Raw genomic sequence first — 24760 nt, forward strand, 5'->3', positions numbered from 1 at the left:
ACAAAAACAGAGAATTTACCACCACAAGACTGGCATTGCAAGAATTTTTTAGAGAAGCTCTTCTACCAGAAACAGGAGGACAAAAACATGCAAAACTTAAGAGTAAGATGACTAACAGAAGCAGGAAACAGCAAAACTACTTCAGAATAAAATATTAAACATTTATTTAAAAAGTAAAGGGAAGGAGGACATTTAAAAAATACTGCAATTTGGTAACAGCTGTACAATGTAAAAAGGTATAATTTGTGACAAAAAACATCAAAAGGCAGGAGAAGGACTGAAAGGGTACAAGTAAATGAAGACAAGAGGCAATCAAAAGAATGAGCACCATTTGATATATAAGACATTTTACAAGTTTAATAGTAACCACAAAACAAAAATCCATAGATGAGAAACTAAACATAAAAAAGGAAAACAAAACAAACAAACAAAAAAATCATAGAAAACTGCCAAACTAAAACAGCGGACAAAATCACAAGGAAAGAGAAACAATGGAAATACAGAGCAACCAAAAAACAAAAGATAACATGGCTATAAATCGTCATACATCAATAATCATCCTAGGTGCGAAGCGCGCAGAGCGAGTGATGCCTGCTGGCCTTGCCCTACTACACAAGCCGCTGGCACCGGGGATACAGGTGGTGAAAGAGGCTGGTCTTGCTCACCCCAGCGGAGGTCGCCTTTGCCATCCACCACGGGGTCAGGGGGCGCTCCCTCAGCCCACAGGGTCAACGAGGCGCTGAGGAGGCAGCCAGCGCTGCGCTGCCGCCGGAGGAAAAGGAAGCAGCCTGGCTGAGGGAGGGCACCGGCCTCCCTGAGGGCGGCAGGGGCATGGTGCAGCGACGTCCGCTGCAGCTCTGCCCGTTCCCCCGCTCCAGGGGAGGCCATCCAGCTGGCCGCAACCCTTCCTGCTCGGCCACTGATGGCCAATGACAGCGGCGAGCGGGTCGGGCTGAGCAAGAGCGAGCGAGACTGGCAATTCTGTGAGCTGTGAGGGAAGATGGAGGACCTGCTGCACTGCAGACACCACGTCAGCTCCTTCTACTGCACAAGGAGCACCAGCGCCAGGACAGAAGGGAACACAGGCTTGTGTGCCAGAGAGGCGAGGGTGCTCCCGGCCACGGGGCGGTCTCGCACCCGCACCGCACAAGCCCACGGCCACAAAGCCGCCCAGGGCCACCTGGGTCAGGAAGGCCAGGAAGGCAGGACAGCGCCACTCCCGGGAAAAGAGGCCAAGGCAAAGGCCAAGCCCATGGCGGCCACGTCCCCACCTTGCACGGCACCCAACGGCCCGGGCCCCGGTAGCCGAGGCAGAGCCAGTGAAGGAGGCTCGCAGCTGTTCCAGAAGACAAACCTGAACCTGCTAAGCAACGCACTGGGCGAGGGGCTGAGCTAAGGCAGCGGCCTGTGACCCAATGGGCAAACGAAGCTGCTGCCCAGCACTGAAGCTGGCGCTGGGGTACATCGTACCAAGCATGGCATCTGCATAGTCGAAGGCTTCCTGGGCAAGAAGACCAGGGAGGTGATCGGCCAGGAGGTGCGCACCCTGCATGACCTTGGCAAGTTCACAGACGACCAGCTGATTAGCTAGAAGAGTGACTTGTCCAAGGACATTTGAGGTGATAACATCACCTGGATAGAGGGCAAGGAGCCCGGCTGCAAAACCACTGGGCTGTTCGTGAGCAGCGTGAACGACCGAGTACACCATTGTGAGGGGAAGCTGGGCAACTACAAAAATAAATTGCCGGAGGAAAGCCACGGTTGCTTATTATCCAGGCAACAGAATAGAATATGCACATCATGTTGATAATCCAAATGGAGATGGAAGGTGTGTGACATGGATATACTATCTTAACAAAGACTGAGATGCCAAGGTGAGAAAGGTGTGAGGGTTGAACTAAATAAACCTTCTGATTCAATCAGTAAAGATGTCTTAGAGACTTTGATCCAGCAATATCCTACTTCACCTACAATAATTGTTGATGCTATTTGTTAACTTGTGACTACAAATAAATGGACGAAGAAAAAGACAACCAGGTGGCATTTTAATAAGGAAACAGAAACAACTTTTTTGCATTGCATCAGAAAGATCTGACTGTGGCTTTGTACTGCATGCCTGACTCCAAACCTGTGATTGCATATGGGAAGAATATAAGCTATCAACTGAAAATGGTACTGACATCTGTACATGAAATAAGCGCCCTTGGTAGAATTGTTTCATTCTTCTATTTCGCAATATCTGTCATCCAGCTGGGTTCATTTCATCTCTCCCTTTTTTATATAGTCAAGTTTGAATTTAAAGTAATTTTTGCATATTTAGGTACAATTTATAAAAACTGAACTAAGGAAAAACTAGAGTATTATTCGCCAAAATAACATCAATCTATTTTTGTAAACCTCTTCATACTAGTAAATTTTGCCCTAAAAGACCTCTTACGATGATTGTTGCCATTAACTGAGAATTACTTTCATTTTCTTTTTACTTAAAATAAGGAGCACTTTAATTACCAGCTGAAAATCAGGTTGTTTTCTAGTCCTGCCTTACAATAATTTGAACTCCTAAAAATTGCTGCTGTTGATTTTGGGTTTTTCTGACACTGTTGATAATGAAACTTAACAGTAAAACCATCACCATTTACCACCCTAAGTGTAAATGGACAGAACTCACTAATTAAAAGGCACAGAGTAGCAAAACGGATTAAGAAACAAGACCCAACTATTTGTGTCCTGCAGAAGACCCATCTCACCTACAAAGACAAATATAGGCTCAAAGTAAATGGGATGAAAAATGAAACTTCAAGCAAATGGCACCTAGAGAAGAGCAAAGCAACAGTATTTTTTTTATCAGGAAAAAACAGTTTTCAGGATAAAAAAGGTAACGAGACAAAGATGGACATTTTATAATAATAAAAGGAACAACTCATCAAGATATAACACCTACCAATATATATGACCCAACCTACGAGCAACAAAAAATATAAAGCAATTACTAACAGACCTAAAGGGAGAAACTGACAAAAATGCAATTATAATAGGGGACCTCACTATCCCATTGACAGCAATGGATAGATTATCCAGATAGAAAATCAATAAGAAAACAGCCTTAAATAACACATTAAACCACATGTACGTAATTGATATTTATAGAACTTTCCATCACAAAACAAAAAACTACACACTGTTCTCATGTGCAAATGGAATATTCTCAAGGATAGACCATATGTTAGGACACAAAACAAATCCAAATAAATTTAAAACTGAAATCATGCCAAGTATATTTTCTGACCACGACAGTATAAAAATGGAAATTAAATACAAGAGGAAAGCTGGAAAAAACAAAAATATGTGGCGATAAAGCAACAAGCTACTGAACAACTATTGGGTCAAAGAAGAAATAAGAGATCAAAAGATACTTAGAGACAAAAATAAAACCACAACATACCAAAATGGTTGGGATGTGGCAAAAACAATTAACAAGAGGCAAATTTATAGCATTACAGGCCATTTACCTTCAGAAACAAGAATAATCTCCAATAAGTAATCTTAACTTAAAGAACTAGGGGGAAAAGAACAAACAGCCCAAACACAAAGTCAGTAGAAGAAAGGAAATAGTAAAAATCAGTGTGGGAATAAATAAAAAAGAGAAGGAAAAGACAATAAAAAAAAAATTAATGAAACAAAGAGCTGGTTCTTTAAAAAGATAAAACTGAAAAACCTCTGGCTAGACTCACTAATGGAAAAAAAAAAAGATTCCAGTAAATAAAATCAGATATGAAAGAATAGTTACAATGGACACCACAGAAATACAAAAAAATTATACAAGGACACTATGAAATGCTTTATGTCACTATATTTGATAACCTACAAGAAGTGGACAAATTCCTAGGAATAGGAATCCTTCCTAGATTGAATCATAAAGAACTAGAAAAGCTAAGTAGACCAATCACTAGAAAGCAAATTGAAACAGTAATAAAAAAAACCTACCAAAAAACAAAATTCCAAGACAAGACAGCTTCTCTGGTAAATTCTATCAAACATTCAAAGATTTAATACCAATCTTTTTTAACCTATTCCAAAAAAAATGAAGACAAGGGAATATTTCCTAACTCATTTTACAAGGCCACAATTACCAAGACCAGGCAAGGACAACACAAAAAATGAAAATTATAGGGCACATCTCGAATGAACTTAGATGTAAAAAATTCTAAACAAAAACTAGTAAATCAAATACAATAACACATTAAAAGGATAATACATCTTTATCAAGTGGAGTTCATTCCAGGAATACAAGGATGGTTCAACATCTGTAAATCAATCAATGTGACACACCACACTATAAAAATAAAAGATGAAAAATCAAGGGTCATATCAATAGATACAGAAAAAACATTTGACAAGATACAACATCCATTTATGATTAAACATTCAATTAAGTGGGTATAGATGAAAGGACTGCAACATAAAAGCCATATAGGATAAATGCTCAGTTAATATCATACTCAATTGTGACACTCTGAAAGCTTTTCCTCTTTATGATCAGGAAAAAAACAAGGATACCCATCTTACCACTGTCATTCAAAATAGTATGAGAAGTCCTAACCAGAGTACTTAAACAAGAAAAAGAAATAAAAGGCATCCAAATTGTGAAAGAAGTAAGACTGTCGATATTTAGAGACAACACTATGTATTAGAAAACCCTAAAAATTACACCAAAAAAACTATTAAAAGCAACAAACAAATATAGTAAAGTTGCAGGATACAAAATCAATATACAAAAACCCATTGCATTCTTACATACTAATAAAACATTAAAAAGAGAAATGGAGACAACAACCCCATTTATAATTGCAACAATGTAGATACAATACCTAGGAATAAACTTAACAAAGGGCATGAAGGACCTGTACACTGAAAGCTATAAGACATTGTTAAAAGAAACTGAAGACACAAAGAAATGGAAAGATATTCTGTGTTCATGGAGTGGAACAATTAACATTGTTAAAATAGCAATATTATCTAAAGCAATATACGGATTTAAAGTAATCCCTAGCAAAACCCCAATGGCACTGTTCACAGACATAGGGAAAAAAACCTCAATTTGTATGGAACCACAAAAGACCTCAAAAAGCTAAAGCAATCTTGAGAAAAAAAGATCAAAGCTGGAGTTATCATACTCTGACTTCAAACTATACCACAAAGTCACTGTAATCAAAACAGTATGGTACTGGCACAAAAACAGATACACAAACCAATGAAACAGCTATTAGAGCCCAGAAATAAACCCGTACATATATGGGCAACTAATTTTCAACAAAGGAGCCAAAAACATACAATGGAGAAAGGAAAGTCTCTTCAATAAATATGCAGAAAACTACAAAGCCATATGCAAAAGAATAAAACTAGACAATCTGATACCATACACAAAAATTAACTCAAAATGGATTAAAGACTTGAACATAAAGCCTGAAATAATAAAATACATAGAAGAAAACACAGACACTAAACTTACAGACATTGATCTCAGAGGGATTTTGGTGAACTTGACTCCAAAGCAAGGGATGTAAAAGCAAAAATAATTGAACAGGACTACATCAAACTAAAAAAACCTCCTGCATCAACAAAACAAAAAGGTGATCAACCAAATAAGAGAAGGTATTTGCAAACAATACCCCTAGTAAGGAGGTAATATTTAATATACAACTCAGTATCAAAAAACTAAACAATCCAATTAAAAAATGTGCAGAGGACCTAAATAGGCAATTTTCTAAGGAAGACATACAGATGGCCAACAGATATATTAAAAGATGCTCAACATCACTAGTTATAAGGGAAATGTAAATCCAAACCACAATGAAATACCACCTCCCACCTGTTTGAATGGTTATTATCAACAAGACAAGAACTAACGGTGTTGGAAAAAACATGAAAAGGAAAATGTCACAGTCACTAGTGGGTATGTAAATTGGCACAGCCACTATGGAAAACAGTATGGCGGTTCCTCAAAAAATTGCTGAGTCTTACGGTAGAGCTACCGTAAGACTCAGCAATCCCTCTTCTGGATTATCTGCCAAAAAAATTGAAAAGACTTATTTGTAAGGACATACATACCCTATGTTCACTGTAGCATTATTAGCAATTGCCAAGACACAGAAACAACCTAAGTGTCCCTTGATAGTTGACTGGGCAAAGAAGATGTGGTATAATGGCATAAGTACCACGTAATACTGCACAGCCATAAAAATATGAGAAATTGCTACTTGAAACAACATGGATGGATCTTGACAGTATTATGCTAAGTGAAATAAGTTGGAGAGAAAAGGACAAGAACCATGGTTTTACTCATATGTGGGATATAAAACTAAAAGCAACAAACAAACAAACAAAAAAACCCCTCGTATATGTAAATAACAGAATGGTGGTTACCAAAGAAGAGGGTTTGGGGAAAAACAAAGGGGGTAAAGGGGTCAAATATATGGTGACAGAAGACTAGACTATGGATGGTGAGCAAACAATAGAGTATACAGATGTGGTAGTACAAAGATATATGCCTGAAACTTACATTACATTGTCATTAACCAATGTCACTCTAATAAATTTTTTAAAAACCATATCATTAGACCACAAATGCTTTTAATACTGACCATTCAAAGCTTTAACTGATAATGTTACAATTTCTCAACATACTACCTGATTAAAGTGCTGACGGCATCATAGCCTCCCTTATATTTCCTCACCACCCTGTGGGAACAACTTCCGAGTCTTCTCAATTAAAAAAAAATTCTGATCATAGTTCTTGTTAATAAAGCAATTTATATTTGCTAAATAAACACTAATTAATTTGAACAAATTGGTAATGCTAAACCAAAAACCCAGCATCTTTATTAACTCATAAAAACATGTATCTTCCCACTGGAATTACCTCCAGCCAAAATATACTGAGTTGGGTGCACAGCATTGATGGAACACACAGAGACAAGGCATTCTCCATCAAGAAAAGAATGCACCTGCTTTCCTGTCTCATGGAAGATTTCCACCTGTCGTGGATGGGCCATACTGCCAACTATGACACAGTCTTCTTGTTTAGGGTCCCATACAGCTTGAAACCTGGTCAGCCATCGTCCAGTAATGGTGTTGTGCCTAGTAAAAAAAATACAATTTAAAAGACAGTAAGTGTTAAATAACTCAAGGTAGCAATGGGCAGAGAGTAAAGATGGCATTGCTCCCAAATGCTGATTTTCTCTGCCAAGTTTCTTCTCTCAGCTACTGAATTACCATCAACCTAGTGTCATCCTTCCTACAAGACTAAAACTCAGGCCCTCTGTGAGTTGCTCATCTGGTTATGCTAAGGTTGTGGGTTTGATCCCTGCTCAGGGCATACAAGAAGCAACCAATGAATGTATAAATAAGAGGAACAACAAAATCAATGGTTCTCTCTCTCTCTCCCTCTCTCTCTCTCTCTCTCCCCCTTCTCTCCCTCCCTCCATTTCTCCCTCTTCAAATCAATTTTTTTAAAAAATACCAAAACTAAGGACAGAGACAATGTTTTCTGCATTTTTGAATCTTCAGTGCTAAGTGCAGTGGCTTATTCTCAGTGGACGGTCACTAAGTATCTGAAGAAATAGCACATTTTTTGTTCACTATTTCCTAGCTCAATTTACTTTCTTCCTTTTGTTAGCACACAAATAGAAGCAGCCATAAAAATAAGAAATCTGGTTATCTCTTTTTTAACAAGAGCTATTTCCATATTTGTATTCTACTGATAACCAACCCCCCCAAATCATTTTATATTCCATACATCTCTAAAGTAAAAAAACACATTTGGGGCACAAAGAAAAAAATCACAAGGGATAACAGAAAAATGTCTGCAGACAAATAAAAGGAAAGCACAACATACCAAAATTTATGTGATACTATGAAGACAATACTAATAGGGAAATTTATAGGGGTAAACCCTTACTTTAAAAAAAGATCTCAAAATCAACAACCTAACTCCACCTCAAGGAAAAGAAGAAGGAATAATAAGGAAAAAGCTTACTACACCTCAAAGAAAATAAGAATAAACTAAACTAAAAGTGAGCAAAAGTAAAGAAATGCAGAGATTAAAAATTAGTGCAGAGATAAATGAAACAAAGGATAGAAAAATAATATGGCCCTGGCTGGTATGGCTCAGTGGACTGAGCGCCAGCCTGGAACCGAAGGGTTGCAGGTTCGATTCCCAGTCAGGACACATGACTGAGTTGCAGGCCAGGTCCCCAGTGGGGGACTCAGGAGAGGCTACCACACATTGATGTTTCTCTCCCTTTCTCCTGCCTTTCCCTTCTGTCTAAAAATAAATAAATAAAATCTTTTTATTTAAATAAAAATAATATAAAAAACAAAGAGCTGGTTTTTTAAAAAAGATCAACAAAATTGACAAATCCTTAGAGTAAGAAAAAAGAAAGAAAATGCAAATAACTAAAATCAAATGAAAGAGGGAACATTATAACTGATGTCACAGAAATAAAAAGGACTATAAGAGAATACTATGAACAATTATATGCCAACAAATTGGATAACCTAGAAGAAATGGGTAAATTCCCAGAAACCCACAACTTACCAAGACTGAATCATGAAGAACAGAGTCTAAACAGACCTACGACTAGTAAGAAGAATAAAACATTTATCAAAAACCTCCCAAGTAGCTAGAGTGCAGGGTTGGGGAGCCCAACAAAGAGAAGCCCAGGGCCAGATGACTTCACTGGAGAATTATAACAAACATTTAAAGAATTAACACCAGTGCTCCTCAAACTCTTTCAAAGAATTGAAGAGGAGAAAACACTTCCAAATTCATTTTATGAGGCAAGTCCTACACCCTGATACCAAACCCAGACAAGGTCTCTATAAGAAAACTAAAGAATAATATCCTTAATAAATATTGATACAAAAATCCTCAACAAAATACTAGCAAACCAAATTCAACAGCACTCTAAAGGATCATGACCAAGTTGAATTTATACCTGGAAAGCAAGAATGGCACAACATCTAAAAATCAATGTAAGCCCTGGCCACGTGGCTCAGTTGGTTGGAGCCTCATCTCATACACCAAAAGGTTGCGTGTTGGATCCCCAGTCCAGGCACAAGGAGGAGGCAACTGATCGATGTGTCTCTCTCACATCAATGTTCCTCTCCCTCTTTCTCTCCCCTGCCCCAAAATCAATGAAAACATATCCTTAAGTGAGAATTTAAAAAATAAAATCAATATAATATACCACATTAACAGTGTGAAGGACAAAAACCATACGAACATCTCAGTTGATGCAGAAAAATCACTTGACAGAATTCAATTCCCTTTCATGATAAAAACACTGAACAAACTAGGAACAGAAGGAAACCACTTGAACATAATAAAGGTCTGATATGAAAAGCCCATGGCTAATGTCATATGCAACAGTGAAAGACTGAAAGCTTTTCCTCTAAGATCAGGAAAAAGGCAAGGATGCCCACTCTTGTCACTTCTATTCAACACAGTACTGTAAACTTGGTAAAACTAGAAAACTCAATAGGACTAGAGACAATGATCTGCCTAGCTTATGGGTCATTCACAACTTCACAGGTAATGTGAAGTGTTCTGCATGTGAAGTGTCATCATTAAACTGACAAGCATCTGGAAAGAGGGACACATTCTGAGCAGTCACACAACAGTCAATTAGATACGAAAAAGAAATTAAAAGACATCCATCCAAATTGGAAAAGTAAAACTGTCTTATACATAGAAAATTCTAAAGATTACACACACCACCGCCACCGCCGCCGCCACCCCCCCACACCCTCCCCCACCCCCATCCCCCTGTTAAAACCAAAATGATTTCAGCGAAGTTTCAGGATACAAAAATCAACACACAGAAATCAGTTGCACCCTGGCCAGTGTGGCTCAGTTAGTTAAAGCCTCGTCCCATAAACCAAAAAGGCTGCAGGTTCTTTTCCCCATCAGGGCACATACATAGGCTGCAGGCACAATCCCTGATCAAGGTGCATGAGAGGCAGCCAACTGATGTTTCTCTCTTGCATCAATATTCCCCTGCCCCTCTCTCTCAAAGCAATGAAAAAATTATCCTTGGGTAAGGATTTTTAAAACACGTTTTAATCAGTTGCATTTCTACACACTAATAACGACCACTCTCTATCAAAACCCAGTGGCATGTTTGCAGAAATAAAAAACAAAAAATTCTAAAATTGATATGGAATCTCAAGGGATCATGAATTGGCAAAAACAATCTTTAAAAAGAAGAAAAGCCCTAGCCTGTGTGGCTCATTTGGTTGGAGCGTCATCCCATAAACTGAAAGGTCACAGGTTCAATTCCCAGTCAGGGCACATGCCTAGGTTGTGGGTTCAGTTCCCAGTCAGGGCTCATACAAGAGGCAACCAATCGATGTTTCTCACATCGATGTTTCTTCCCTCCCCCTTCCATCCCTTCCTCCCTCTCTAAAATCAATAAGCATGTCCTCAGATGAGGATTATAAAAAATGAAAAAAAATAAAGGTGGAAAGGTGGTGACCTCAAACTTACTGATTTCAAAAACATACTAAAAAGCAATAGGACTCAAAACAGTGTGATACAGGCATAAATACAGACATACAAACCAACAGAAAAGAACAGGAAGCCCAGAAGTAAAACCTCATGTATATGGTCAAATCATGTTTGATTAGAGCACTAAGACAACAGAATGAGGAAGGGACAGCCCCTTCAACAAATGGTGCTGGGAATACTGGATATCCACATGCAAAAGGATGAAGTTGAACAGTAAAAATTAACTCAAAATGGATTAAAGAACCTAAACATAAGACCTTAAACTATAAAACTTCTAAAAGAAAACATAGGGAAAAAGCTTAAGACACTGGATTTGGCAATTTCTTGAATATGACACCAAGAGCACAGGCAATAAAAGCAAAAATAGACAAATAGGACTACCCCAAACTTTAAAATTCTGTGCATGAACAGAAACAATCAACAAAGTGAAAAGGCAACCTATAAAATGATAGGTGTTTCCAAATCATATATATGATAAGTGGTTAATATGCAGAATATGTAAGGAACTCCTACAACTCACTAACAAAAACAAAAATAGTCCAATACAGAAAAAGACTTGAACAGACAATTCTCCAAAGAAGATATACAAATGGCCAACAAGCATATGAAAAGATTTTCAACATTAGGATAATCACAAACAAAAAAGAGAAAACAAGTATTGATAAATATATAGAAATTAGAACCTTAGTACATTTTTTTTTAATTCTCACCCAAGGACATTTTCTCATTGCTTTCAGAGAGAAAGGAGAAAGAGAAACACCAATATGACAGAGAAACACTGTTAGTTGCCTCCCACAAGCACCTGGACCAGGGATAGATCCCACAACCTAGGGATGTGCCCCAACCAGGGATCAAGTCTGCATCCTTTTGGCTACAGGATGACGCTCCAACCAACTGAGTCACACCAGCTAGGGCAATTCTTGGTGGGAATGTAAAATGATGTGGCTGCTATGGAAAAACACTATGGAGCCCTGACTGGTGTGGCTCAATGTATTGGGCACTGACCTGTAAACCTAAAGGTCACCAGTTTGATTCCCAATCAGGGAACATGTCTGGTTTGCATGCCAGGTCCCCAGGAGCATGAGAGAAGCAACAGATCAACGTATCTCTCGCACATTACTGTTTCTCTCCCTCTCTTTTGCCCTCCCTTCCCTTCTCTCTAAAAGTAAATAAATATTTGTTTAAAAAACAGGAAAAAAGTATGAAGTTTCCTCAATTAAAAATAGAATTACCACATGATCCATTAAAATTCCCCTTCTGGTATCTATACAAAATAATTCAAAGCAGTATTTGAAGAGATGTTTGCACACCCATATTCACTGCAGCATTCTTCATAACCAAGAGGTAAAACCAACAGGTAGAACCAACCCAAATGTCCAAAAACAGATGAATTAAAAAAATGAGGCAGAGACATACATGGAACATTATGGAGCCTTAAAAAGAGGAATGCTCGCTTTAGCAGCACATATACTAAAATTGGAATGACACAGAGATTAGCATGGCCCCTGAGCAAGGATGACACACATATTCATGAAGCTTTCCATATTTTGGGGAACCCTAATGTTGGTGGGATTGCAGACTGGTGCAGCCACTGTGGAAAACAGTTTGAAATTTCCTCAGAAAACTAAAAATGGAGCTACCTTTTGACCTAGCAATTCCACTGCTGAGATTATACCCCAAGAATCCTGAAACACCAGTTCAAAAGAACCTATGTATCCCAATGTTGATAGCAGCACAATTTACAATAGCTAAGTGCTGGAAGCAATCTAAGTGCCCATCAGTAAATGCATGGATTAAAAAAACTATGGTACATTTACACAATGGAATACTATGCAGCAGAAAGAAAGAAGGGGCTCCTACCCTTCGCAACAGCATGGATGTAACTGGAGAGCATTATGCTAAGTGAAATAAGTCAGGCAGTGAAAGACAAATACCATATGATCTCACCTGTAAGTGGAACTTAATCAACAAAACAAAAAAGCAAAATATAACCAGAGACATTGAAATAAAGAACAAACAGATAGTAACGGGGGGTGGGGGGCGAATAACGAGGGAAAATAGGCAAAGGGCCATCAAGGAATATGTTTAAAGGACACACAAAGCCAAAGCGGGTAGGTTTGAGGATGGGATGTGGAGATGGGTGGGGCAGGGGGGAGTTGTAGGGGAAAAATGGAGACAACTATACTTGAACAACAAAAAAAACAAAGGAGGAGATACTGTCACATGCTAGAACATGGATAAACTTCCAGCGTGTTATGCTAAGTGAAATAAGCCAGTCACATTATGACAAATACATATATCACTCATATGAAGTATCTAAAGAGGTCAAAATAATAGAAATGGAAATTAAAGATGGCTGTCCATGTCTGAGGGAGAGGGAAGGAGGAATTAATGTTTAATGTGCATAGAGGTTTCTGTTTTGCAACATGAAAAAGTTCTAAAACTCTATTGTACAACAATGCAAATATACTTAACATTATTGAACCATACACTTAAAAATGGTTAAAGTGGTTTATAACCACAAATAAAAATAAATTAAAATTATAAAAATACATTTGGGGCTCTTTACAGCTCTACAAAGCAAAAAGAAAGTAGTGCCCTTTTATTCTCTATACCTTAATACCATTAACAACCCTTTCTTATTAAAGAAGTATGGACTAAAGAGAACCACATTTTCCATTATCACTAATGGTGCTACCTTTAATGAAAATTCATACTGACCCAAGAATCAACACCGTAGATAAATTTTTAATAAATACACACCTGGCTCTTCCCGAAAGCAGCTAGAAGTGACCTCTGAAAATGGTCCGCTATTCACTTGACCCAGAAAACCCCACAAAATCATGCAAATCAAGAGGTTCAAATCTTCACGTTCACTTTAAGAACACTCATGAAATTGCCCAGGCCATCAAGGGTATGCATATCCAAAAAGCCACCAAGTATCTGAAGAGTGTCACTTTACAAAGCAATGTGTGCCATTCTGTTGTTACAATGGAGGAATTGGTAGGTGTTCCCAGGCCAAACAGAGGGGCCAGACACAGGGTCAGTGACCCAGAAAGAATGGCTGAGTTTTTGCTGCACATGCTTAAAAATGCAGAAAATAATCCTGAACTTAAGAGTGTAGATGTAGATTCTCTGGGCACTGAGCACATCCAGGTGGACAAAGCTCCTAAGACACAGCATAGAATTTATAGAGCTCATAGGAAGATTAACTCACACATGAGCTCTCCCTGCCACATGGAGATGATCCTTCCTGAAAAAGAGCATATTGTTCCTAAACTTAAAGAGGAGGTTGCACAGAAGAGTAAGATATCCCAGAAGAAACTGAAGAAATAAAAACTTATGGCTTGGGAGTAAATTTAGCATAAAATAAATGCTAATAAAAGTAAAAAAATAATAAGTACATAAATAAAAATACACATTAGACACTAATAAACTAGATTAAAGTTTGGAAAAAAGGAACTTAAGAAGTTTGTGAAACAGAACAAATAGCCTGTCTAGACTATAAAACTCATGAGGCAACAATCAACATTTATTACTAACCTGTCCCCAACTTCATAAAGATAAAGAGGAATGTCTAGGAAAAAGGCATAGAGTAAAGTTTGATGTAAAATAGATACATTAGAAGCAGATATAAAAAGAGGGTAACTAAAGAAATAAAATACTCATTAACAAGTGGGTAGTTACTGTCTTCTTTAATAATATAACATGAATAATGCAGATTGGAATAAAGTCATTCACCTTAACCAAAAATAACCACCCAGCTTCAGAAAACAGCTACTGACTGAAAAAGATTGAACCTCTTTATAAACACAGGGAACCTGGAAGCAAGAAGCCCCTCTGGATAGGAGAGGAACCAGCAACCAGGACACTTACACAATATAACACAAAAATCAGACCTATTACATCTCTTTGACAATCAGTGTCTAGTGTATGTACTCCAACAAATAGCTCATAGTAATCCAGGGTCTACATTATTTGGCATCTGGAAACTTACGTGATCGTGGTGAGGAGAGGAATCTGAGAGGATATATGGCTGCTGTCAAAGATTCTACAAAATAAAGAACAAGAATAAAGTGACACTCTTTTTATCATTTCCTGAAAATTTTCTGAAATAACATCAATGTGTTTAATAACCTTTTTATTGGCTCATGACATGAAATATGATTTATTTTAAAATGTATAGAATCAGGATCTAAAAAATTTCAGCTAATATATTTAATAAAAGTTATAAAGACTATTATAAAATTCAATGCTTATTGTGTAGTGTAGAAATAATTCATTTAAACACTATTACTCCAAATTTAAAATGTACACTTCAAAGTAATCTGGATTCTAAAACTATATTCAGATTCACATATAATATAGGTCATACATAAGGGATGTGGTCTAAAAATGCAAATAACTTAAAAGTGCATGAATGAATCAAGAGCAATTTCCTCATGAGACTCATCAGTTCAGGGCCTGGTAGTATCATTTCCAAGTGCTGGTGAGAATTAGACCCAACTAAGGGGAGGAGTACTGGCGGGGCAGCTGGAGGAATCTAAAAGCCTCCACCAGGTACCCTGGCAGAAAGAAACAAACCACACCACCACCACCATCTTCCCCTTCTCTTTGTACCTAGCTATTCCGGTGCAGTTCCTTGGCACTAGAGTTTATTGCCTAATTAGATTACCAAAAAGTCAAATCCCTAATAGCTAATATAACAAGAATAAACTCTACAGGGCAAATGAACAGGAATGAAACAAACAGGTAGCTCTTGAGACAAAGGATTCTGCTGTGTAGGTGAAAAGGGGATGCTAAGCTGCCACTACCTGCTGACTAAATCTCTTAATGTACCACCTGTTAATGTGCAAAGGCTTTACTAGAAGCTAACTAGGTACATGCTGCACACTGCAGACTACGTTCTTCCCAACAGATGAGTCTAAATAGAAATTAGGGAAATTAGGTGACTTTCTAGAGCCTGGCACAGTGTATACATTCAACAGAGCCTGGGTGAATAAATAATGAATGAATTCCAAAGTCAGTTAAGGTAAAATTCTCATAAACTGAGAAATGCTTGCAATGTTAAACAAAATCAGGGACTCAGGAAGGGAACACAATAATTTTTCTTTGTGGTTGCATTAACATTCTCCACATCTTTTATTATTGGCATCATTTTCTATTTTTGGTTCAAATGGTTTATATTACATTTTTAAATCCACTTTTAGGAAGTAGCTGTAAAAAGGTACCAAAGCTGAAACCATAAAACTATATCTATTAGTCTGTAAAGAAGCCCAATTTTTGCTGTCTTTTCTGCCTGCACATGTCCTAGGGCTTTGCAACTTCCATTTAGCACTTCACTTACAGGGTAGAACCTACTATCCCCAAAGTAAGAGCGTCTCCCTGTGCTAAAATTACTTCCCTTTCAAGGTATCACAAGCCTGCTTTCATTGGTATTTCTGGGATTGTTCACTGATAAAAGGGAGGCCTGAAATCAACTCCCCAGGGTAGCTACAGATCTTCCTTGTCAATCTCAGGAAATTTCCAGATAAAAAAACTGCTGAAAAGCCATCAAATATAGGTCAATGACCTTCAGGAACCTATCTATAGCTATAAATAAGTAACACTAGTGATTGAACAGAGAACAGCGGTAAACAAAGCTACTGATTTATTGACACAGTAACTACAAACACTTTAGATTCTTTAACAACCTATTTCTGTCGTCCCAATTTACCTCAGCGTACAATCAGCACATGTGGTCACTATTCTGTTACCAGTAAGAGGTGAAAAATAAGCAGAAGCGATACTCTTTGTGTGTTCAGTCAAAGAAATCAAAGGCTGGCTTCCCTTGGGATTCAGGCACCTAGCATCATAAAGATGAACATCGCTGTAATGGAAAAAAAAAGATTCAGTGTTACCACAGTACATGGAAGAAGCCTCTACAATAGTGTCTAGAATTAGACACTCAAATACTCATTACATTGAAGAACAATTAGGACAGAACTCTCTAATCTCCTGTATTAATTTTACAAACACTAGTAAAGATAAAAGTACTATAAAAATTCCAAAAACTATAGCATAACAATGTAACCAGCAAGTAGAGAGACAAAAATCCAGTTGGTTTTCCAATTTCTCCAAGTAAAAAATTAACACAGACCAACAAGTTATAGGTCACATATAACTTTTTTTACAATGTTTCTTCTCAAAAGATTAGAAGTAAATGTATATGATGCTAAGGAAAACAAAAATGTGTACTTGTTTCAATATTTTCACTATTAAATCCAAAAGAATACCTCATTTTTAAAAAATGACACTCAAAAAAACTGTGTAGGAAAATTATCCAGCTGTGGGTATCATAAGAGTCAGATGTCTTTTACAACACAACTGAACATTATTCCCAACATTAAAAGGCCTAAATCATAAAGTTTTATGAAGAACACACCTCAATCCTGCAGTTATGAAATACTGTCTATGCACTGGGTGGACATGAACAGTTCTTATTTTTCTCATAGAAGAATTGACAAGTTTCTCATAAGAAGTTCCAGGTGTCCGTCTATCCACCAATGACATACTTCCATCCCAGTGTCCTATTATTAAAGTGGAGGCATCTTCTGCCAGGAAATCAAAGGAGGAAAAGCTACTTCTCTCGTTTCTGTATACCTAAGAATATAAATAACAATAAATTTTACTTAACTCTTCTAAAGAAAGCCAGTGCATAAATTCTTCCATTAAAAAGTCATGAAACACTTTACACAAATAATCTCACCCTCCATCATCCCCACAGGAAGCACAGGGCAAAATGATCATCCCCATTTATAGAGATGCAAATTAAGGCCTTGATCAGCTATGAGACTCACCTAAGTCAAATGGCCCATCCAACCATGTCAAGGCTATATCCCAAATCTCTTAAATCCAATAAACCTCATTGCAGATCTACCCTGTGAAACTTAACAGGAAATGGACTGAATCTGAAATCTACTCAATTGAAATACCTTAATATACCAAGTAACTTTGCCAATAAAGTCCAAGATATATGGCTGAATGCTCACCTACCCTTAGTGGAAGTAGTCAAAAGAGACACAAAATTTTGACCACTGAGCAGCATACATCTATCAAAATATTTAATACTCATACCTAATAATTTCACTAAGACATATATATAAGGACACCTGCTGCAAAACTGCTTGTAATAGCAATAAGAGACAATCTAAATGTCCACCAAGAAATCTGGTTAAATAAATGATGGTACATTTCTATTTTGAAATAGTGTGCAATGATAAAAATAAAAGGGTAGATTTGTACCACAAACTGTCCAAGATATACTAGTAAGTGAAAAAAAGAAGTTGCAAAAAATCATGTATATAGTATGAATCCAGACTATACTAGTACGAAGAAAAAAATCTGTGTCTATATGCTTATAAGTATATGTGTACTATCTGGAAATATATCCAAGAAATACAGGGATGGGAGAATGTGGAAAGGGCAGATTTGTTCTGCATACCCTGTTTACAATAAATGTTTTACCATGAACGTGTATTATTATTTTTAATCATTTATAACCACTATTACTTTGGGTTCAGGGCTCACACACATAAAGAATAAAAAATAATGTAGAATGTGTCAGTACTCAACTGAGAGAGGATGACCACAATTCTTATTGTTGAATCATGAACTGCTGCTGATTTTTAGTTTTAATAACAAGTATTATAAACTGAGATTAAAAAATTAATATACCAAAGGCATCCCAACCACCATATATCCCCCCAAAAAAACCCCACAAATGAAACTTGAATTCCTTGAAATGAAAATGTATTCAGTTAGTATATCAAAATGGTTAAATACAGAGGCTTTGGGGTCTGACAGACCCAACTGCAAATTCTTGTTCTGCCATTTATGTCCTTGAGCAAGCTAATAAACCTCTTTACCTCAGTTTTTCAACTGTTAAATGAGGGATAACATTACCTACTATTTCATAAGGTATTATAAAGCTTAATAATATATAAAAAGCATACTCAAGTTAATGCCTATCACAAGGTAATTATTTTTTAATCAGTAGTATCAGAAACAAAGTACTAACACATGAAACATTATGAACAAATCTTAAAAGTGTCAAGCTAGGTGAATGAAACCAAACACAAAAAGCTACATGCTGAATGATTCCATTTACTGGACATTCTGTAACAGGCAAAATTATAGGGACAGGTAATCACATCAGTGGTTGCCACGGACTTTGGGAAGGGAGAGGGGACTGACTACAAAAGGTCACTAAACCTACACTGAAGTTTCACAAAGATTAAAATCAATATTAAGAAAAGAGTTTGATATGAGAATTCTCTTATTAAGGAAATCTGATAGGGTTAAGCATCTCAAATGATATGTTTGCTGTAAGCATTAAGTAGTAGACATTTAAGTAGTAGACCAAAACATAATCACTGGGATCCAATAATGTGAGGATTCCCCAGCCTCTGGAAGCTTCTGGCCAACCCCACCAGAGATAAAACTGGTTAGAAAATCTCTAAGGAGTAAGTAGCCTGGAGGTGATCTAGGTAGATTGTCTCTGGGAGGATGAGTGGTCGTTGAGTATGAGCGCAACAGCTTTCAACTATTCTTAAACAGGGATTTAGATTAGCTGGGTTTGGACCAGCCCAGGAAAAGTCCTTATCCTTAACAATAAACTTGAATAAACTGGGTTATAAACCAACTTGGCCCTTATAAGATGTTCTGCATAAAACACCCTGGATATCCATTCCTTGCTGGAGCATAATTATAAGACATTCAACAGCAGTTTTTCATTCTCACTTCAGCAGATAGAAACAGCCAAGTTAACCCTGACACACATGGCATATAAGACATGATATATCTTAACTAGAAGACTAGAGAAAACCAAATTTTGTAGTTTCTGAATTACATTACAAGCCAAAAGTTTTAGGTATAATGTAATACAGTACTATTCAATGATGAATTTCTAGTCTTTTTTGTCACTTCTAAGACTCATCTCCACAAAATTTGCACCTGCAAAGGCCAGGAATGATGAACAAAAGTATAGTAATATTCCAATATTTTTTTTCCTGAATGAAAAAGAAGTATAAGTCTTAAGCCTAAAAATAGAGGGGTGAGTTATTTTATTTAAAAGCTTTTTGCAAAAATTAAAAAAAATAATAATAAGAGAAAACATTATACTCTATCTGCATTAACTCATCGGCATTTAATCCTCATGACAACCCTGAAAGATACAATCCTATTTTACAGCTAAGAAAATTGAGCCACAAAAGGTTAAGTAACTTGTCAAGGTCACACTAGTAGTAATAGATGGTTTGGGACTTAGGAGGTGTAGTTCTAAAGTCACTACTACCTTATCCAATCTGACTGATATAATAATTATTCATGTGGCATTTCATAAAGAATCCAGAATATCATCTGAGATCAACATGTAAATACATTAACATTTACCTCTTCAAAAACAGCCTTGGAAAAATCCCCACAGCGTAGTGTGCCATCATAGCTCAGGGACAGTATATGAGCCGGATTGGCAGGTGAGAAGTAAAGACAGCTAACTGGCTGACTATGGGGTTGAAAAACATAAACTCCATCTTCTTTAGGCTGGTGAGTCTGGAAGAGAGTAGAGGAAGGAAACAGAGACAAAAACCAGTGAAAAATAGTAATATTTTCTATGCCATTATGTCATTAAACAAATTACATCTGCATTATATTATCTTTAGTCTATAATTATACCTCCCATTAAGAAAGTCAGAACTAGAAAGTTTATACTATCGCTAAACTATTTTTTTTCTAATTTTCAATCCAACAAGTCACATTTATTTTAAGTTTCATGCTTTTTGAAATTAGATAGTCTTTTCATTATACAGAGAGAAAAGAATTACTTAGTATGACTTCAGTTCATAAAATCATCAGGAAATGACAGATTTACTCTTTATTTTACACAGTATTACTCCTTACCACAAAACAAACAAAAAACAGTATCAATACCAATATCATTTTGCTTCCTAAGTATGCTGCTATATAATATGAGTACACCTAGCATTCTCAGAATAATTTTCACAAGACATTAGGTACTGCAACAAAATGAGAGTCTTAGAAATATTTTATCCTCTAAGTACACCATGAAAATGCATGTATTTGAGTTTCCACATTAATATTTTACAAGTAAGAATTTTCCTTTCCACAAGTGGATTAAATAATTACTTTTCTGATTTGACTAAGTTGTATTCTATGCCATACATCATATTATAAACCAGAGCAACCATCATCTCCAAATCTGGTTGAGTCTGCTCCAAAATCCTCCACCATTTTTTGTTTTCCTCTTTTTTATTATATTTTATTGATTATGCTATTTCCCCCTTTCCCCCCACTCCACCCGGAACCCCCATTCCCTCCAGGAATTCCCCTCTTAGTTCATGTCCATGGGTCATGGATGTAAGGTCATTTCCTATACTATTCTTAACATGCCCCAGTCTGTTTTGTACCTACCAATTATGCTTCTTAATCCCTGCACCATTTCCCCCAATCTCCGTCTTTCCCCTCCCAGCTAATAATCCTCTAAAAGATCTCCATATTTATTATTCTGTTCCTGTTCTGGTTGTTTGCTTTGTTTTTGTTTGTTTGTTTTTTGTTGGTTTTTTTTAAGGTTCAGTTGTTGGTAGTTGTGAATTTATCTTTTTAATATTCATGGTTTTGATCTTCTGTTTTTTCTTAAATAAGTCCTTTTAACATTTCCTGTAATAATGGCTTGGTGGTAGTGGTGAACTCCTTTAGCTTTACCTTGTCTGGGAAGCACTTCATTTACCCCTCCATTCTAAGTGATAGCTTTGCTAGATAGAGTAATCTAAGTTGTAGGTCCTTGCTTTTCATCACTTTGAATACTTCTTGCCAGTCCCTTCTTGCCTGCAAAGTTCCTTTTGAGAAATCCGCTGATAGTCTTATGGGAACTCCTTTGTAAGTAACTCTTACTTTCTCTTGCTACTTTTAAGATTCTTTATCTTTAACCTTTAGCACTTTAATTATGATGTGCCTTGGTGTGTCCCTCTTTGAGCCCAACTTGTTTGGGACTCTGTGCTTCCTGGACTTGCATGTCTATTTCCTTTGCCAAATTAGGGAGTCTTCTTTCATTATTTTTTCATATGTTTTCAATTTCTTGCTCTTCCTCTTCTCCTTTTGGCATCCCTATGATTCCAATGTTGGCATGTTTGGAGATGTCCCAGAAGTTTCTAAACCTATCCTCGTTTTTTTGAATTCTTGTTTCTTCTGTTTTGATTGAATGTTTATCTCTTCCTTATGTTCCAAATCATTGGTTTGAATCCCAGCTTCCTTCCTTCCTTTTTCTGTTGGTTTCCTGTGGATTATTATTTATTTCACTTAGTGTGAAATATCTTCCTTTTTGCTGTACTCAAGGAGTTCCCTGAGCATCCTGATAACCAGTGTTCTGAACTCTGCATCTGATAGGTTGGCTATCTCCACCAAGTGAAGATATAGTGAAGAATTATTTCACTTAATTCTTTTTCTGGGGTTTTATTTTGTTCTTTCATTGGGACCATATTTGTCTCCTCAATTTAGCAGCCTCCCTGTGTTTGTTTCTGTGTATTAGGTAGAGCTGCTTTTACTCCCTGTCTTAGTCATGTAGCCTATGTAGAAAAGGCACCTATAAATTGTGTGGAGCAGAGCTTAAGTAATTGCCAAGATGGGGCACCCACTTCACTGTTTTGTGGCTATGTGGGCAGGGCTCGAAGAGAGGACTTTGCCACTGCCTGACTTCAGGCGGTTCCACCAAGCGTTTGCCCCATTTCCTGCCACTTCACCACCTTCCTGTGTGCAACTGGCAGCCTTCCATCTGCTGCCCTGGTAGTGAATCCTGGAAAGGGTAGGTCTGCGTACATTCTAAGACCTTGCTGGCCCTTTAAATAGCAAAAATCCGGCAGTTTCTTCTGCCACTCCAATCCCCACTAGTTTTTATAGATAGAGGTAATGGGGATCTATCTTTCTGGTGCTGGGACTCTGCACCAGAAAGATCCTGGGGCTAGGATCGCTTACTCCGAAAGTATCCCTCCCATCTGTTCCGCTGTCACCACTACCACCACCACCTTTTTGTACCACATTGCCTCTCCACCCATCTCCACCACTCCACCCCTCCTACCCATCTCGATGAATGTGTCTTCTTTAAATCCTTAGTTGTTGGACTTTCATACAGCTCAATTTTCTGATGGTTCTGGGTGTTACCAGTTCTGAGATCTGGTTTGTAATTCTTTCTATGGTTGTGCACGGAGGCAAAGTATGTCTACCTACGCCTCCATCTTGACCAGAAGTCTATTTTAAATTTTAAAATAAACAGAAGAATTTATAAAGGAAAGAAAGATGAAATATTACAACCACATATACTCCTCCTATCCAAAGTTTACCACTGTTAATATCCTGGCATATTTGTTTATAGATTTTATTTTTTAGAAAAACAAAACTCTCCATTGTTATAAAGAACTCAAACAACACAGAAATATAAAAAGTTTTTAAAAATCACTCCAAATCCAAAATTAACCAAAATTACCATTAAAATATTAAGTGATCATTACACATATCTTTATATGTACTTATATATAGAGAATGACAGAGAATAAATTTAGAAAAAATAAGACCATGCTACATATGCCATTATTAAAAGTATTATATGTGGCTATACTTCAAAATAATAAAAGAAAATCAGGCTGAAAGAATTTTTGAACTTGTAGTATTTCTTTTACAAAAGGTAGCTCCTAAAACAGAAAAAGTATAATATATAAAGCAGTTGTAGTCATTTTTTTTTATTTTTAACTATGTCTCAATATTAGATGATTTCTATTGATCAAAATATTATTCTCATCCCTCTTCAATCACCTTTCTCCATCTCTGTATTTTGTCATATTATTTTATTTGTTTTTTTATCCTCACCTGAGAACATGCTTATGACTCTAGAGGGAGGGCAAAGGAGAGAAAAAGGGAGAAAAACAGCAAAATGAAAGAGGAACATTGATAAGTTGCCTCCTGTATATGCCCTGACTGGGGACTGAACCTGCAACTTAGTATGTGCCCTGACTGGGAACCCAACCAGCAACCTTTCAGTTTATGGGACAATGCTCCAACCAACTGAGCCACAAGGGCCAGGGCTGTTATATCACTTTTATTTTGTTCAAGGAAATCACATTTACATTCACTTCTGTAACCATAATCCATACAGTTGTTTTAGTTTTCCACTTAAATGAAGTCAATGTTTATCATCAATTCTTTTGTCTAGCTTCTACATTCCTGAATTCTTTATTTTGATTTAATCTTAATTGGCTGAGATTTACTGTCAAGCAATTTTTTTCCAGGTCTTAAATTTTTTTAGTTTTTTCACATGTATAAATACCTACCTGCTGCTTTTGCATTAGAACAATATCTTGGGCTGGGTAAGTATTCTGGGACCATACTTCCTTCGCTCAGAATTCTGTAGACATTACATGAAATGTTGCTGTAGAAAACGGAGTCAAGCCTGGCTTTTCGCCTTGAATATAACTTGTTCTTTTCTGCCTAAAGAATTCCTTATCCTTAAAGTCTCAAATTTTCCTAGAAGTTGGTGTACACATTCAATCTACAATTCAATCCTGTGTTTTCAGGAAAATATGCTTAAATGTATCTTCTGTTCCATTTCTTGGGCTACCTTAGCCTTTCCTTTACTACTGGCTTGTCTCTTAAAGCCTTTTTTCACCTGTGATATTACTTCAAATCTTAATGTCTGTAATTTAATTTCCAGCAATATCTATTCTGTTCCTTGCTGTTGTCTAATTTACTAGCTCCACTGAGCTTCAGTTTGTTTCCTTAATCCTACAGTCTTTTTCAGCTCATTCTGTTGTTTTATTACTTCTTCCTTGAGTCTTATTTTACCCAATTAACGTTGTTACTAACTCTCTCCATAGCAGCACTATCCAAAAGAACTTTCTAAGATGATAAAAATGTTTTATTCATGCACTGTCCAATATGGTATCCATTAGCTATGTGCGGATATTAAGCACTTGAAATGTACCTAGTGTAAATGAAGAACTGAATTTTCTATTTTAATTAATTAAAATGTAAATAGTCTCATATGACTAGTGCAGCTCTACACGAGAGCTACTCTACTAGTGGAACAACTGAGGAGAATTTCCTTCCTTTCCTTAAGTTTTTTTTTTTTTTTAAGCTTCTAGGTCTGTC

At 36.9% G+C, this 24760-nt stretch overlaps 1 protein-coding gene, 1 non-coding gene and 1 pseudogene across 2 annotated transcripts in view; 2 read left to right on the plus strand and 1 right to left on the minus strand.

Moving 5' to 3' along the window:
- Positions 1-922: 922 nt before the first annotated feature.
- Positions 923-1396, plus strand: LOC129062957 (egl nine homolog 1-like; annotated as a pseudogene).
- Positions 1397-6881: 5485 nt separating this feature from the next.
- The window catches only part of WDR76 (WD repeat domain 76), a 44382-nt gene continuing 26503 nt past the window's right edge, over positions 6882-24760 (minus strand). Inside the window, exons 8-12 of the mRNA XM_054565484.1 lie at positions 20000-20158; positions 16992-17209; positions 16284-16436; positions 14565-14618; positions 6882-7137 (exon numbers count right to left, since the gene is read on the minus strand). Coding sequence (XP_054421459.1) covers positions 6882-7137; positions 14565-14618; positions 16284-16436; positions 16992-17209; positions 20000-20158 — 840 coding nt within the window. The remainder of the gene's footprint in view (positions 7138-14564; positions 14619-16283; positions 16437-16991; positions 17210-19999; positions 20159-24760) is intronic.
- Positions 12014-12117, plus strand: LOC129064505 (U6 spliceosomal RNA). The gene has a single exon (XR_008528483.1). It is a non-coding gene; the product is annotated as a U6 spliceosomal RNA (small nuclear RNA).

This window comes from Pteronotus mesoamericanus, unplaced genomic scaffold (assembly GCF_021234165.1).
Source record: "Pteronotus mesoamericanus isolate MK-2021 breed Mesoamerican mustached bat unplaced genomic scaffold, CSHL_Meso_final contig_164, whole genome shotgun sequence".
Classification (NCBI taxonomy): domain Eukaryota; kingdom Metazoa; phylum Chordata; class Mammalia; order Chiroptera; family Mormoopidae; genus Pteronotus; species Pteronotus mesoamericanus.